This window comes from Dendrobates tinctorius, unplaced genomic scaffold (assembly GCF_039654945.1).
Source record: "Dendrobates tinctorius isolate UK_male_01 unplaced genomic scaffold, ASM3965494v1 ptg000250l, whole genome shotgun sequence".
Lineage (NCBI taxonomy): Eukaryota > Metazoa > Chordata > Amphibia > Anura > Dendrobatidae > Dendrobates > Dendrobates tinctorius.
In genome coordinates, this window is record NW_027361917.1 from 26,964,793 (window position 1) to 26,982,942 (window position 18,150).

At 45.6% G+C, this 18,150-nt stretch overlaps 1 protein-coding gene across 3 annotated transcripts in view; it reads left to right on the plus strand.

Annotated features, from left to right (window-relative positions):
- The window catches only part of LOC141063508 (interferon-induced, double-stranded RNA-activated protein kinase-like), a 253,146-nt gene that overhangs the window by 191,726 nt on the left and 43,270 nt on the right, over window positions 1–18,150 (plus strand). For all 3 annotated transcript variants that reach the window (XM_073557589.1, XM_073557588.1, XM_073557590.1), the window contains one exon: window positions 13,801–13,914. In XM_073557589.1, coding sequence (XP_073413690.1) covers window positions 13,801–13,914 — 114 coding nt within the window. The remainder of the gene's footprint in view (window positions 1–13,800; window positions 13,915–18,150) is intronic.

Below are 18,150 nucleotides of genomic sequence, written 5' to 3' on the forward strand. Positions count from 1 at the left end.
CAATGACCCACCTAGTGCTCCATACAGTATAAAGAGCACCACATAGTGCTCCATACAGTATAATGGCCTCACATAGTGCTCCATACAGTATAAAGAGTAGCACATAGTTCTCCCTACAGTATAATGCAGCTTTGCAGCGCTGGGGTCCTGGGTTCAAATCCCACCAAGGACAACATCTGTAAGGAGTTTGTATGTTTTTCCCGTGTTTGTGTGAGTTTCCTACAATTTCTTTGGTTTCCTCCCACACTCCAAAGACAAACCGGGAATGTAGATTGTAAACCCTAATGGGGACAGTGGCGATAATTTCTGTAAAGCGCAGTGGAATTAATAGCGCTATATAAGTAAGTAAAATAAATTAAAAATAAACATAATGCTCCATACAGTATAATGGCCCCACATAGTGCGCCATACAGTATAATACCACTGCACTGAGACGTCCGTCAGACAAGAGGGGGAATAATAGGAGAAGGAGCATCTACTGATGCTCCTTCCTCAATCATTGCTTTTGACTGTATTGGCAGTGAGGATGGCGATAAAGTTGAAGGTGTGATGCCGGGCAGGGGAACCTCCCTGTGTCACGGGCCAAATATGCTCTGGGGACCAGACTGGCTTCATGGGCCAACTATGCTCACCCTGCAGGCCTGAGTTTGACCTATGTGTCATAAACAGATAACTGCTTTCACCATTTGTTCTCAGTTTATTCAACATTCTGGCCTTGTATAAAACATTTCTTGTTTTGGCATGCTACTTGTTACACCTGCGTGATTTCACCTTTGCATATATGTTTAGCTAAATATTTGTAGAAGTGGACTTACTTTCACGATTGTATCCATTGATAACTGTTATAAGCGCAGTGACAATGCATATGATGACTGAGGAGTAGGCATACAAGGCCATTGTTAATTCATTTCAGCAAGATCTGACCATATTACATTGCTTGGACATAACAAGTGTATTCTTCCTCTGCCAAGTTCTCCCTGTTAGTTCTATTTCTGTTTCGAACACCTTTGTGACATCATAGAGCAGAAAACCGTTAGGTACAACTGCATGATGCAACTGACAATTGCCCAGGGACTCCACCATTTCAAGGGGTTGTCTCTCAAACAAAGTACATTTTGATCAATAGATCTTGGAATAATAAGTTTCAAAATGGGATGTGTTAAAAAATAATGTTCCTGTTCTGAGATAATCTTCTAAATGTGCCCCTGCTGTGAACTGTGTAATGACTGTGTCCTATTATGCAGATACATTCTAGTTATTGTTGGCACATAGCACAGCTTCTGACCAGGGGGAGAATGTCGCAAGTCACTTATAATAAGTGAGTATACAGACAGGACAACAGGATCTCGCAGCTGCTTCTTTCTGAGGTAACACATTTCTCTCCCTGAGGTAGCACAAAAGTGAGTGTTTCTGCCACGTGTCCAGGGCTCTGTGCTCATCATAAGTAAAGTCAGTGATGTAGGAACTGAGTTTGCATGTCATTGACTTGCTTTTTCATGAGCCCACAGGACTGGTGACATGTCAGAAACACTCACTACTGTGCTAAAACAAGGAAATGTGTTACCTCTAGAGTTGAGCGACTTTTGTTTTTTTAGGGTCGCGTTTCGTTTCGTGAAACCCGACTTTTCCAAAAGTCGGGTCGAGCAAGATCGTCCGATTATAGGGAAAAGTCGGGGTCGTCCCGAAACACGAAACCCAATGTAAGTCAATGGGGAATAAAAGTCGACAGTGAGAGGAGGACAGGAAACACACCTACAGTGCCCATTTGAATGCCAAAAGCATCAATTCTTCTTACTTAAGCTTGTCAACCTTAATTAACTTCATAATACAAGTTACGCACTGAAAAATGGGGGTTATTTGGCTAAAGTTGTGGGGGGGGGGGCTGGCTCCAGGTTTTCATGTGCCCTGGGCGAAAGAGCGCCCCTTTAACACATACCAAAACTCATCATGCTCCGATACGGCAGAGAAATAGCGGTATAGTACAATGAAAAATACTTCACTTTTTAAATCTCATGACGAGACCCATCTATTTCTCCATACAGAATCATTGGTCCCATATAATGTTTGAAACAGTATATGATGAGCTCCACATAATGCTACAGTATATGTTGGTCCCCATGGATGAAGCTCCACTGTCTTATGGGCCCAAATAATGCTCCAAACATAATGGGCCCCATTTGTAATGCTCTAGTGTATAATGGGCCCTGTAAATGCTGCTCCAGTGTCTGATGTCCACCTTTGGAATGTTCCAGTGTATGGTGGGCCCCATCTATCATTCTCCAGAGTAACGTGCTCCCCAAAAATTGCTGTCCCAACATTGAAAACAATCAAATAAGTCTCCTCGCTAGGGAATCCCTGTACTAGTCTGGACTCCTCGTCGTCCCCATCTTCCATCTCACTGCACAGTATTTCAACCTTGCAAGTGCTGTGATCCTGAGCAAGCAGGGGGGGCCCACTCGTTGGCGACGGCACTGGCACAGGGCCCCTGATAGTACGGTGGTGTGTCTTTCATCTGCAGCTTCCTCTTTGTCACCGTGTAAGATGGAACTGTATATGGGAAGGGTAACCTGAGTTTCATCAGGGTCAGATTCAGGCCGTGTAGCGTGCGAGGGCAATGTAGTAGTCTGGGTCAATGTACCAGCAGATTCATCGAGCAGTGGCTGGGCATCAGTGCACTTGTGTCGCCCCCAGGAGTACGGTCGCCACAGTGACATTACCTTCCTCCTAGGGAATGTGATGTCATGCTTGGGAGCAACGAAGGATCTCTCTAGCAGGTTAACTGATTGGGCGGCGTTATTCCCACGAGTCATGACCCTCCAAACAGCGTTCATGAAGGCAAATTGTTTGTTTTACGTGGGCAGTATGGTTGCAAAGCTGAACCTTAAAGGAATGTCCAGAAGGGCACCACCAGGAGTGGAGCCTACGGTTAAATTCGACTCCACCTGGGAAACCTCAACCATGCCAGCTACAGAACAGATGCACACATTGCAAGCTTAATTCCGTTAACGAACGAGACTCCGTCATGCCCCGCGGTCCGAGTCCGGCTTACTAGAGGGACACGTGAGGCTCTGGAACATGAGATTGGCCAATAACTGGTGTGTCATGCCCTTACATGTCCGTGGCTGCATGTGCGCTACACTGAAAAGGCCAGCGTTTGTCGCTTACAGGTGCAGATAACCCGCTGAACAACGTTAGTGATGGGGATCACTGATTACAATTATTACCCGCGAACAATGATTTCCCAGTAAGTGCAGGTCAACTGCAGTTCCGGAATTAGGCCTAAACGTCATTCCTGGAAAAATGAAAAACTTACGTGTGCAAACCACAGGTGCTGTAGCTTGCTTAACAGCTCGCCAGCCGTTCTCACGCCCAGTATGGATTACACGTGATTGCACAAAGGTTAGAAAGGGTACCGTATCCCCAGATAACATGTATGGATAGCGTACACATTCAAAATATATGTCTCAGGAGGCAGGCTCAGACGGTGTTAGGCCCAGTATGAATTGCACGTGATTGCACAAAGGTTAGAAAGGGTACCGTATCCCCAGATAACATGTATGGATAGCGTACACATTCAAAATATATGTCTCAGGAGGCAGGCTCAGACGGTGTTAGGCCCAGTATGGATTGCACGTGATTGCACAAAGGTTAGAAAGGGTACCGTATCCCCGGATAACATGTATGGATAGCGTACACATTCAAAATATATGTCTCAGGAGGCAGGCTCAGACGGTGTTAGGCCCAGTATGGATTGCACGTGATTGCACAAAGGTTAGAAAGGGTACCGTATCCCCGGATAACATGTATGGATAGCGTACACATTCAAAATATATGTCTCAGGAGGCAGGCTCAGACGGTGTTAGGCCCAGTATGGATTGCACGTGATTGCACAAAGGTTAGAAAGGGTACCGTATCCCCGGATAACATGTATGGATAGCGTACACATTCAAAATATATGTCTCAGGAGGCAGGCTCAGACGGTGTCAGGCACAGTATGGATTTGACGGCCCAGATTACACAGCGGAGGAGCAGGGAGAGGTAAAGATTGCAAATGCTGGGGCCCTGCCCAAGCAAGGGGGGCCCACTCGTGGGCGTCGGTACTGGCACTGGGCCCCTCATAGTACAGCGGTGTGTCTGACGGCGGGTGTGCACCACCACCGTCAGAGACACTTGATTGCACTATGAGGGACCCTGTGCCAGTGCCCGCGCCCAAGAGTCGGCCTACCCACCTGTCCAAGGCAACGGCACTCGCACGGTGTCGTGCGCTAGGTGGTGACCCCGGCCATGGGGGGGGAGGCAGCACAGTTAGGGAGTTTTAGAAAGTGGCATATGTTGATGTTGGACATTCAGCTGATGCAAAAGGCGAAATAGGTCAAGTCCCAGGAAGAGGTGGACCAAAGCAAGCCATTTTTCTGTCACCCTATGTGTCATCAGGGGAAGGTGGGACAAAATCCTTGGAAACCCATGCATGGTTCATTTTAATGAAGGTTAGATCATCCACATTTTGGGTTGACAGACGGGTCCTTTTTTCTGTCAGGATTGATCCAGCTGTACTGAAGACTCTTTCCGATAGCACACTTGCAGCTGGGCAAGCGAGCTCCTGTAAGGCATATTGGGCCAATTCAGGCCAGGTGTCCAGTTTAGCGGCCCAATAGTCAAAGGGGAATGACCTGTGTGGGAGAACATCGATATGGGAGGAAAAGTAGTTTGTAACCATGGTTGACAACTGCTGTCTCCTGTCACTTTCCATCGATGCAGTATTACCAGTTGTGTGAGCGGTATTTGAAAAATCAGTCCACAACATTGTCATGAAACCCCTGTCTCCAACGCCACTTCTGCTGTGTGCACCACGAACACCTCTGCCAAGCTGCCCCCGGCCCGTACGGCTCGTGTGAGAACCATCACCGCTGCTTTGTGCTGGGAATGCCTCAAGCAACCGATTTACCAGAGTTGCTTGTTTATTAGCCAATATTAGGTCAAGGTTCTCCTGTGGCATGATGTTTTGTAATTTGCCTTTATAGCGTGGATCCAGGATGCTGGCCAACCAGTAGTCGTCATCGTTCATCATTTTGGCAATGCGGGGGTCCCTTTTTAGGATCCGCAAGGCATAATCTGACATGTGGGCCAATGTTCCCGGTGTCAATGATGCACTGCGAGTGCTGGTTGGTGGAGCACTTTCTGGCAAATCCACATCCCTCCAGTCACGCACAAACCCTGTACCAGACCTTGCCACGCCAACATTTTCACTTGCCCCACGAGATGCATCCTCCTCCCCTAAGTAATCATCCCCATCATCATCCTCCTCCTCCACCTCGTCCAGGAGAGGTCCCTGAGCAGACAATGGCTGAATGTCATCAAGGATTCCCTCCTCCTCTTCCTCCTCATCAACATTGGCTGCAGACGCCTGCTCCTTAAGGTGCGTCAAAGTTTGCATGAGCAGACGCATAAGTGGGATGCTCATGCTTAGGATGGCGTCGTCTGCGCTTACCAGCCGTGTGCATTCCTCAAAACACTGAAGGACTTTACAGAGGTCTTTCAGCTTCGACCACTGCACACCTGTCAACTCCATGTCTGCTCTTAAAGTGCCTGGCTGTGTATCCTCCCACAAATGCATTATGGCCTGCCTCTGCTCGCACAGCCGCTCCACCATGTGCAGGGTGGAGTTCCACCTCGTTGCAATGTCGATAATGAGGCGGTGGTTGGGAAGGTGGAGCAATCGCTGCAGCTTCTGCATACGAACGGAGTGTACAGGCAACCGGCGGATGTGCGCGCACAGTCTTCGCACCTTCTGGAGCAGGGCTGTTAACTCCGGATAATTTTTGAGGAAGCACTGCACCACCAGGTTCAAGGTGTGAGCCAAGCAAGGTATGTGGCTGAGTTTTGAAAGGGCTATGGCTGCCACAAAATTACGGCCGTTATCACTAACTACCTTGCCTGCCTCAAGATGTACACTGCCCAGCCATGACTCAGTTTGTCGCTTCAAGTACTCGGCCAGCACCTCGGCGGTATGTCTGTCGCCCAAACACATCATCTGCAACACAGCCTGCTGACGCTTTCCACTAGCTGCTCGATAGGGGGACACATCGTGTGCAACAGTGGCAGCTGCAGATGGAGTGCTCGTACGACTGCGCTCTGTGGACGAGCTTTCGCTTCTGGAGGAGGAGGAGGAGGAGGAGGGTGGAACGCCTACAGCCAACTGTTTCCTATACCGTGGACTAGGCAGCACTGTGCCACCACCGCTGTCCCCTGTGGACCCTGCATCCACCACATTAACCCAGTGCGCAGTGATGGACACGTAACGGCCCTGGCCATGCCGACTGGACCATGCATCAGTAGTGAGGTGCACCTTTCCGCTCACTGACTGCTTGAGTGCATGGACAATGCGGTCTTTCACATGATGGTGGAGGGCTGGGATGGCTTTGCGAGAGAAGAAGTGGTGACTGGGTAGGTCATAGCATGGTACTGCATAGGCCATGAGTTCGCGGAAAGCTGTGCTTTCCACCAACCGAAAGGGCATCATCTCAAACGAGATTAGTTTGGCAATGTGGGCGTTCAAACCCAGTGTACGCGGATGAGAGACTGAGTACTTTCTTGACCTACTCATAGTGTCTGGGAGGGTGAGCTGGACTTGAGAGCTGCATATGGTGGACGTAGCGGTGGACAGGGCGGACTGAGAGAGGGTTGATGATGGTGATGGAGTTGGTGTTCTTTCTGATGGCCTAGAATCAGACTTTCGTTGATATAACAGTGGGATTCCCTGACTGCTGTGGCCTTGCAACGACACCTCAACATTTGCTGCTGTGCTAACTGGTGGGCTTACAGTGGGGGAAACAATGTAGCGTTGCTGACTACCTTCGTTGTGATCAGTTGCACATGTGGCACTTGAGGTTTGGTGTTGTGTCCACGCTTGCAAGTGCATGCTGGTTAAATGTCTAAGCATGCAACTGGTATTCAAATTTTTCAGATTTTTCCCTCGGCTAAAGGTCTTTGCGCACTTCTTACAGATAACCTTGGCCTGATCATGAGGATTTTGTTCAAAAAAGTGCCACACTGCACTCTTCCTACTTTGGCAGACATTTTGCGGCCTAGCACGCTGTGATCTTTTGACCCTCTGGACAAGCTGTCCAGCAACTCTTTTGATGTTTGGAACCTGTCTTTGGAGTGCTCCGGGCCTGCCAGATAACAGCTGTTGCGATGTCGATGTCTGCTGTGGATGCTCCTCATCTGAGCTATTGGAAGCAGCACCCTCTTCCCCCAATGGATGCCAATCTGGGTCAACAACTGGGTCATCCATCACCTCCTCTTCTATGTCATGTGCACCTTCCTCTGTGTCACCGTGTATGGTGGTATAGTGTGCGGGAAGGGGCACCTGAGTCTCATCAGGGTCAGAATCTGGCTCTGTACACTGCGAGGACAATGTAGTGCTCTGAGTGAATGTACCAGCAGAATCATCCATCAGCGGCTGTGCATCAGTGCACTCCATGTCAGATTCATCTTGGCCTGGGTAATTCACCATTTCACTTGATAATCCAGGCATGGTATGTGAAAACAGCTCCATGGAATAATCAGTAGTATGGCCTGCGTCATCCTTCAATCTTGGTTGGGGTGAAGGACACAAGGAAAGGTGTGGTTCATGAACATGAGGCTCCAATGACGACTCAGTGCTTTTACTTTTTACAACTTCAGAAGAGGAGGGGATAGAGCTGGAGGCTGAGTCAGCAATGTAAGACAAAACTTTTTCCTGATGCTCTGGCTTTAAAAGCGGTTTGCCAACTCCTAGAAAACTAAGCGTTCGAGGCCTTATGTAGCCAGACGATGACGCAGGCTCAACACCTCCTGCATTCGGTCCTATTTTGCTCTTGCCACTACCATCAGATCCACCACCAACACCATCATTACCAGCTGCCAACCCCCGCCCAATTCCACGGCCTCTTCCACCAGCCTTCCTCATTTTTGGTAGAAATGTAGACAAAATCCAACAAACTATATAGTATGTAAAACAAGGTACAAGGTGTCTATAGGACAGGGGAGATTTTGAATTTCTGCACACACTTTTGGACACTGGACACTTTTGGATTGTGTGAGGCCCACTGATATCTGAGCGCTATGTGACAGGCTCGATGGCACAGATGTGACCTAAGTGACTAGAGGATAAGTGAGATTTTGAATCTCTGCACACACTTTTGGACACTGGACACTTTTGGATTGTGTGAGGCCCAATGAATATCTGAGCACTATGAGACAGGCTTGATGGCACAGCTGTGACCTAAGTGACTAGAGGATAAGTGAGATTTTGAATCTCTGCACACACTTTTGGACACTGGACACTTTTGGATTGTGTGAGGCCCACTGATATCTGAGCGCTATGTGACAGGCTCGATGGCACAGCTGTGACCTAAGTGACTAGAGGATAAGTGAGATTTTGAATCTCTGCACACACTTTTGGACACTGGACACTTTTGGATTGTGTGAGGCCCAATGAATATCTGAGCGCTATGTGACAGGCTCGATGGCACAGCTGTGACCTAAGTGACTAGAGGATAAGGGAGATTTTGAATCTCTGCACACACTTTTGGACACTGGACACTTTTGGATTGTGTGAGGCCCAATGAATATCTGAGCGCTATGTGACAGGCTCGATGGCACAGCTGTGACCAAAGTGACTAGAGGATAAGGGAGATTGGATTGCTTTTAAAAAAGCAGTTTGCGGAGCAGTGGGTAAACAGCAATGCCAGCCTGTCAGGAAGCCTTAAAAGGCAGCCCAACAATCAACACTACTGATACACCACAATATAGCCTCCCCTTGCACTGCACACACAGTGACTGGTGTGTTGTGCAGGCCAAATTGCTATCAGCAGCAGAAGCAGTTTTTTTTTTCTTCTCAGCAGGACAAAAAAAAAAAATTGGGATTGCTTTTAAAAAAGCAGTTTGAGGCCCAATGAATATCTGAGCGCTATGTGACAGGCTCGATGGCACAGCTGTGACCAAAGTGACTAGAGGATAAGGGAGATTGGATTGCTTTTAAAAAAGCAGTTTGCGGAGCAGTGGGTAAACAGCAATGCCAGCCTGTCAGGAAGCCTTAGAAGGCAGCCCAACAACCAACACCACTGATACACCACTATATAGCCTCCCCTTGCACTGCACACACAGTGACTGGTGTGTTGTGCAGGTCAAATCGCTAGCAGCAGAAGCAGTTTTTTTGTTTTCTTCCCTGCCTAACGCTCTCCCTACAGAATCAGCAGCAACCTCTCCCTATGCTAAGATCGGCAGAAGTAAGATGGCGGTCGGCGTGCACGCCCTTTTATACCCCCTGTGACGCCCACCAAAGCAAGCCAATCACTTGCATGCCCTTCTGAAAGATGGTGGTGACCCGTGCCTATGTCATCACGTTGCCCACAGTGTCCGTGGATCCTGATTGGCTGAAAAAGAGCGCAAAACAAACTTTTGAAACGCGACTTTGGCGCGTAAGTCGCCGACCTCGTGGCCGACCTCATCCTAGGGTCGGGTTTCGTTTCATGAAACCCGACTTTGCCAAAAGTCGGCGACTTTTGAATTTTTTCGACCCGTTTCGCTCAACTCTAGTTACCTCAGTCAGGGATATGTGATACCTCAGAAGGCAGCAGCTGTGAGCACCTGTTTCATCCTTATACTCATTTATCATAAGTGACTTATTCTATCTCCTTTGGCCTGGAGCTGTGTTATGTGCCGACCATGAACTGTAGCAGCTCTACATGGTCAGACTCAGCCATTACACAGTACATAGCAGGGGCACATCTATAACATTATCTCAGCATGGGAAGATTTTTTTTTTAACACATCCAATTCTGCAAATTATTATTATTCAGGATTTATTTATTAAAAAGTTCTTTCTTGGTGGGACAACTCCTTTAAGCTCGCAGTCTAGCACCTGATGTAAAAGTCTTCTTTATTGCAAACTTATTTAAAAACATTAATCTCATAGTCCTTTCTTTAAGGCAAGGTCCCTTCAATACTGAGCTCAACATATTCCACAATGATATATGTCATGTGGAAAGAAAGTGAAGATAACAGGAAATGTTATTTTTTTCAAAATTATTCTTTATTAAATATAGTTAAAAGTTGAAAAAATTTAAAAAGACAGGGCAAAAGGCCTCCAAAAAAGGGGGATAAGCTGCGGCAGAAGGGATAACCGGTAACATGAAAAAAATCAATAAATAACCCAGGGATAAGCTGCGGCAGAAGGGATAACTGGTAACATGAAAAAATCAATAAATAACCCGGGGATAAGCTGCGGCAGAAGGGATAACCGGTAACATGAAAAAATCAATAAATAACCCAGGGATAAGCTGCGGCAGAAGGGATAACCGGTAACATGAAAAAATCAATAAATAACCCGGGGATAAGCTGCGGCAGAAGGGATAACCGGTAACATGAAAAAATCAATAAATAACCCAGGGATAAGCTGCGGCAGAAGGGATAACCGGTAACATGAAAAAATCAATAAATAACCCGGGGATAAGCTGCGGCAGAAGGGATAACCGGTAACATGAAAAAATCAATAAACCCAGGGATAAGCTGCGGCAGAAGGGATAACCGGTAACATGAAAAAAATCAATAAATAACCCGGGGATAAGCTGCGGCAGAAGGGACAACCGGTAACATGAAAAAATCAATAAATAACCCAGGGATAAGCTGCGGCAGAAGGGATAACCGGTAACATGAAAAAATCAATAAATAACCCAGGGATAAGCTGCGGCAGAAGGGATAACCGGTAACATGAAAAAATCAATAAATAACCCGGGGATAAGCTGCAGCAGAAGGGATAACCGGTAACATGAAAAAATCAATAAACCCAGGGATAAGCTGCGGCAGAAGGGATAACCGGTAACATGAAAAAAATCAATAAATAACCCGGGGATAAGCTGCGGCAGAAGGGACAACCGGTAACATGAAAAAATCAATAAATAACCCAGGGATAAGCTGCGGCAGAAGGGATAACCGGTAACATGAAAAAATCAATAAATAACCCAGGGATAAGCTGCGGCAGAAGGGATAACCGGTAACATGAAAAAATCAATAAACCCAGGGATAAGCTGCGGCAGAAGGGATAACCGGTAACATGAAAAAATCAATAAACCCAGGGATAAGCTGCGGCAGAAGGGATAACCGGTAACATGAAAAAATCAATAAATAACCCGGGGATAAGCTGCAGCAGAAGGGATAACCGGTAACATGAAAAAATCAATAAACCCAGGGATAAGCTGCGGCAGAAGGGATAACCGGTAACATGAAAAAAATCAATAAATAACCCGGGGATAAGCTGCGGCAGAAGGGACAACCGGTAACATGAAAAAATCAATAAATAACCCAGGGATAAGCTGCGGCAGAAGGGATAACCGGTAACATGAAAAAATCAATAAATAACCCAGGGATAAGCTGCGGCAGAAGGGATAACCGGTAACATGAAAAAATCAATAAACCCAGGGATAAGCTGCGGCAGAAGGGATAACCGGTAACATGAAAAAAATCAATAAATAACCCGGGGATAAGCTGCGGCAGAAGGGACAACCGGTAACATGAAAAAATCAATAAATAACCCAGGGATAAGCTGCGGCAGAAGGGATAACCGGTAACATGAAAAAATCAATAAATAACCCAGGGATAAGCTGCGGCAGAAGGGATAACCGGTAACATGAAAAAATCAATAAATAACCCAGGGATAAGCTGCGGCAGAAGGGATAACCGGTAACATGAAAAAATAAATAACCCGGGGATAAGCTGCGGCAGAAGGGATAACCGGTAACATGAAAAAATCAATAAATAACCCTATAGGTTAGATGTGAATACAAAAAGGCTTTTACATGCAAATTAGTCCCTACAAGAGTAAACATGCCTTAGTAGATGACAATAATCAACCACTGTTTGTTACTACTAAGTTTTTGCAAAAGGAGCAATATTGCACGTCGCCCATATGACTGTTAAAGACCTGGGTATATGGATTAGATGTAAATACAAAGAGGTTCTTACATGCAAATCAGTCACTACAGGAGTCAAACATGCCTTAGTAGACGATAAGAAGCTACTTAGCGAAACGGCGCTCGTCGGGCGGGGGGACACATCATGCGGCATTTAACCTGCTTTCACCGGTGGACTTGGCACCTGTTCTGGTACACTCTTTAATATCAGGTACTAAAAATCATTCCTTCATTCTATACATAAGCACTTTATTTACAACTTGTTACTGTGTGCAGCTCCCAGGTGTACTCTAATTTATTAACCCTTATGTTATACCCAGGTCTTTAATAGTCATATGGGCGACGTGCTATATTGCTCCTTTTGCAAAAACTTAGTAGTAACAAACAATGGTTGATTATTGTCATCTACTAAGGCATGTTTACTCTTGTAGGGACTAATTTGCATGTAAGAACCTTTTTGTATTCTCATCTAACCTATAGGGTTATTTATTGATTTTTTTCCTGTTACTGGTTATCCCTTCTGCCGCAGCTTATCCCCCTTTCTTTTGGAGGCCTTTTGCCCTGTCTTTTTAAATTTTTTCATCATTTAACTATATTTAATAAAGAATATTTTAAAAAAAAATATAGCATTTCCTGTTATCTTCACTTTCTTTCCACATGATATATATCATTGTGGAATATGTTGAGCTTATTTAAAAACATGTCCAAAGACAAGCAGCCTACAATTGCTTGGTACAGTAGTGTAAAATCCTTACAGGGTTCAAAGGATTTTATTCTTAATCATAACAAAGTACATTCAGAAGTGGTGGATTGTAGTGGTTCTCAAATTTTCTTCAGGAATCGGCAGCGTGCACTACATTTGTTATAGAACATATACAGGATATGGAAGGATGAGAAGAATACTTCTTTCTCTTGCTTAACTACTCGCCATAGCCCCATATGACACATATTTACATTGTATTAATACATCGTGGATGCATTTATTACTCATAGACATTTTTATTTTCATTTATTATACAAACATCTATCAAATTTAAATTACAGCAAGTAACAATTTCTGAAGGCATTGGCCATGGCCGATAGTTGGTAAGGATTCTAATATTTGTAGTTCTGTTGACAATCACACTTCTGAACGTTGGTTCTTCGGATCTCATCTTTTATATACTGTTACTAATCCAGTGACGTAGAAGTCTGGTCAATTTGCCTTTACAGTAGTATCTAAAGTCTTTCTGTGTACTGCCCTAAGTATGTACAGTGGGTACGGAAAGTATTCAGACTGCTTTAAATTTTTCACTCTTTGTTTCATTGCAGCCTTTTGATAAATTCATTTTTTTCTCATTAATGTACACTCTGCACCCCATCTTGACTGGAAAAAACAGTAATGTAGAATTTTTTGCAAACTTTTTAGTTCCTTTGACCTCATGATTCTCATTCGGTCTGACATGCACTGTGAGGTCTTATATAGACAGGTGTGTGCCTTTACAAATCAAGTTCTATCAGTTTAATTAAACACAGCTGGACTCCAATGAAGGAGTAGAACCATCTCAAGGAGGATCACAAGGAAATGGACAGCATGGGACTTAAATATGAGTGTCTGAGCAAAGGGTCTGAATACTTATGACCATGTGATATTTCAGTTTTTCTTTTTTAATAAATTTGGAAAAATTTCTACATTTTTTTTTCAGTCAAGATGGGGTGCAGAGTGTACACTAATGAGAAAAAAATGAATTTATCAAAAGGCTGCAATGAAACAAAGAGTGAAAAATTTAAAGGGGTCTGAATACTTTCCGTACACACTGTATGTGTTTGTTGTTTGTGAGCTTATATTCTGTTGTGTTTTAAATAGAAAAGATGAGAATGAGATCCAAACATTAGCCCGGTTAGAACACAAGAACATTGTCCGGTACTACCACTCCTGGGCTGGAGAAGATTTCTGTACAGATCAGAGCAGCAGCAACAGGTAATATTGTCCTTGCTCGATCTTTGGGCTTAGGGATGTGTATTTATGTTTACATTTACCGTATATACTCATGTATAAGCCAACCCAAGTATAAACCTACCCCCCTAATTTTGCCACAAAAAACTGGGAAAACTTATTGACTCGCATATAAGCCTAGGGTGGAAAATGCAACAGATACTGGTAAATTTCAAAAATAAAAATAGATACCAATAAAAGCAAAATTAATTGAGACATCAGTAGGTTAAATGTTTTTGAATATCCATACTGAATCAGGAACCCCATATAATGATCCATACAGTTCATGATGGGCCCCATAAGATGCTCCATACAAAATATGCCCCATATAATGCTGCACAAAGGTTAATAATGGCCCCATAAGATGCTCCATAGGATAATATGCCCCATATGCTGCTCCATAAAGGTTGATGGACCCATATGCTTCCCCATAAGATGCTCCATAGAATAGGCCCCATAAGATGCTCCATAGATTATGCCCACATATGCTGCCCCCATAAGATGATCCTTACATTATGCCCCCATATGCTGCCCCATAAGATGCCCCATATGCTGCTCCATAGATTATGCCCCCATATGCTGCCCCATAAGATGATCCTTACATTATGCCTCCATATGCTGCCCCCAAAAGATGCTTCATAGATTATGCCCCCATATGCTGCCCCATAAGATGCTCCATAGATTATGCCCCCATGAGATGCTCCATATATTATGCCCCCATATGCTGCCCCATAAAATGCTCCATAGAATATGCCCCTATACGCTGGCCCCATAAGATGCTCCATAGATTATGCCCCCATATGCTGCCCCCATAAGATGCTCCATAGATTATGCCCCCATATGCTGCCCCCATAAGATGCTTCCTAGAATATTACCCATATGCTGCCTCCATAAGATAATCATTAGATTATGCCCCCATATGCTGCCCCATATGCTGCTCCATTGATTATGCCCCCATATGCTGGCCCATAAGATGCTCCATAGATTGTGCCCCCATATGCTGCCCCCATAAGATGCTCCATAGATTATGCCCCCATATGCTGCCCCCATAAGATGCTTCCTAGAATATTACCCATATGCTGCCTCCATAAGATGCTCGATAGATTTTGCCCCATATGCTTCCCCCATAAGATGCTCCATAGATTATGCCCCCATATGCTGCCCCCATAAGATGCTCCATAGATTATATCCCCATATGCTGCTTGCTCCATAGATTATGCCCCATATGCTGCCGCTGCTGCAAATAAAAAAGACATACTCACCTCTCCGTCGCTGGGGGACAGGTACCGATGTCACTCGTGGCTCAGGACCCGGCACCTGAGATATTCACCTGTCCCGGGTCCATCGCTGCTCGCCGCTGTCTGCCGAGTCCTCACTAGCAACGTGATTGCGCCTTCTGCTGCCTGGATGTCACTGACAGAGGACGCGGCTGACAGCCCCTTAGCCCCTCCTGGCGCGTCTGTACAGCCCCGCTTCCCCACCGTCTCCCTTCCTTCCTTCAGCAGTCACGTGGTACCGCTCATTAAAGTCATAAATAGGCGCATATTCATGATTTTAATGAGCGGTACCACGTGACCGCTGAAGGAAGGTGCCTGAGACTGTGGGACAAACAGGGGGGCTGCAGAGACTGCGCCAGGAGGGGGTAAGTATGATCTGACACCCCTGCCGAACCCCTGGCATATATGACTCACGTATAAGCCGAGAGAGAGGGGGGGGGGGACTTTCAGCCCAAAAGAATGGTCTGAAAATCTCGGCTTATACGCAAGTATATACGGTACTTATTATATGTGCTTTTACTTCTGAAATAAAGAGTTGGTTGTGCGCTTGTAATCTTATAAAGTAGTATAATTTAGTATAGAAAATGTGTGTGGTTACTTTTTTCCCATATACAATATTGAAAATACATGTTACTGTCTACATATGTAAGTTATGAATGAAATGCCATAATAGCCGCAGACTGCAGGTGTCAAATTTGTTAGGGTGTTTTCTAGTCATGAGTCTATTTTGCCAAAAACTGTAAATGGATGACCTGTGCTGCAGTTATTTTTCTAATTTGGTTTAGAGGGTTATTGCCGTCTGGGAATTCCGGAAGCAGATACAGAGATGTAGTGGTGGAACTGGGGCCCTTATGCAGTACGGTAATTAGATGATTAATGGAGGATTTCTTGTAAGACTGTCCCGTCTGTCTACAGCTTCACTACCTACCATTGTGACTTTAATTCCAATCAGAGTAAAGACCAATGTGATAGCTAAAGAAGCTTCTGACGGGCGCGGACAGATGTGATAATAAACTTACTGCTGTTGAAGCAGTGGTGATGGGTACTCTAAGCAAGTGCAGAGGTGTCCCTGGGGGCTCCTTATCTCCGGAGATCTCACTGTGTAGTGAGGAGACACATGGAAGTGTTTTCATACCTGTGGACAATGGACATCTCTGCACCTTCTGAGTAGACGGGTCACCGCCGCACCACCAGTGCTGAGTATCCTCACACTTGTACCTGCCTGTGAGCGGCATCCTTATCTATCACCATCACACTGATCTTTGTTATGATCTGGGGAGGGTATTATCTCTAATCAGAGCACAGAGCAGTATGACAATGATAGGTAGTGAAGCTGCAGACAGGCAGGGAATAATCTACTAGTAAAGCAGCACTGTGTCTCCGGGAGCAGCCCACTTCCGATCCCTCTGCCTGCGCATTAGAAGCGTGCGTGGAGCAGAAGGATCAGTGAGAAGCTGTGCTATCCACAAGAGTCCATTGAAAAATACTGACTTTTAAAGCAGTAATTTTTTATTAAAACTAGATTTTTGGTGACAGGTCCTCTTTTTAACAATTATTATGGCCCGTTTACATTATAACTAATTTGGGACAAAAGATCATACTGTATATGGATTAACTTTGGTTTTATTTCAATCATGCTTTTTTTATCAAAATTCTTACTGCATTTACATTATTATTATTATTATTATTATTATTATGCATTTATATAGCGCCATTTATTCCATGGCGCTTTACATGTCAAAAGGGGAATTATAGACAAGTGTAATATATACAAGAATAATAAACAAGTGTAAGACAAGGGACACACAAGTAAAAAGGAGAGGGGACCCTGCCCGCGAGGGCTCACAGTCTACAGGGATGGGTGAGGATACAGTAGGAGGGGGTAGAGCAGGTCGTGCGGTGGTTCAGTAGACCGAGGATCATTGCAGGCTGTAGGCTTGTCGGAACAGGTGGGTCTTCAGGTTCTCCTTGAAGGTTTCCGTTGATGGTGAGAGTCTGATGTGTTGCGGCAGGGAGTTCCAGACTATGGGGAAGCACGGGAGAAGTCTTGTATGCGGTTGTGGGAAGAGGAGATAAGGGGGAGTAGAGAAGGAGATCTTGAGATGATCGAAGTTTGCGTGCGGGTAGGTACCTAGAGACCATGTCACAGATGTATGGAGGAGACAGGTTGTGGATGGCTTTGTATGTCATGGTTAGGGTTTTGAATTGGATCCTCTGGGCGATAGGAAGCCAGTGAAGGACCTGGCATAGGGAGGAGGCTGGGGAGTAGCGGGGAGACAGGTGGATTAGTCGGGCAGCAGAGTGTAGGCTGGATTGGAGCAGTGCCAGAGTGCTAGAGGGGAGGCCAGAGAGTAGGAGGTTGCAGTAGTCGAGGCGGGAGATGATAAGAGCGTGCACTAGTGTTTTTGTCGTTTCGTGGTTGAGGAATGAGCGGATCCGGGAAATATTTTTGAGTTTGAGGCGGCAGGAGGAGGTGAGGGCTTGGATATGTGGTTTGAAAGAGAGCACAGAGTCGAGGATCACCCCAAGGCACCGAGCGTGCGGGACTGGGGAAAGAGAGCAGCCGTTGACATTGATGGATAGGTCTCGTGGAGAGGTAGAGTGAGATGGGGGAAAGATGTTAAATTCTGTTTTGTCCATGTTCAGTTTGAGAAAGCGAGCAGAGAAGAAGGCTGAGATAGCAGACAGACATTGTGGGATTTCAGTCAGTAAGGAGGCGAGGTCGGGTCCAGATAGGTAGATCTGCGTATCATCGGCGTAGAGGTGATACTGCAAACCGTGGGATTCTATGAGCTGTCCCAAGCCGAAGGTATAGATGGAGAATAGTAGGGGTCCTAGGACAGAGCCTTGGGGAACACCGACAGACAGGGGGCGAGGTGAGGAGGTGATGTGTGAGAGGGAGACAGTGAATGTTCGGTCCGTTAGGTATGATGAGATCCAGGAT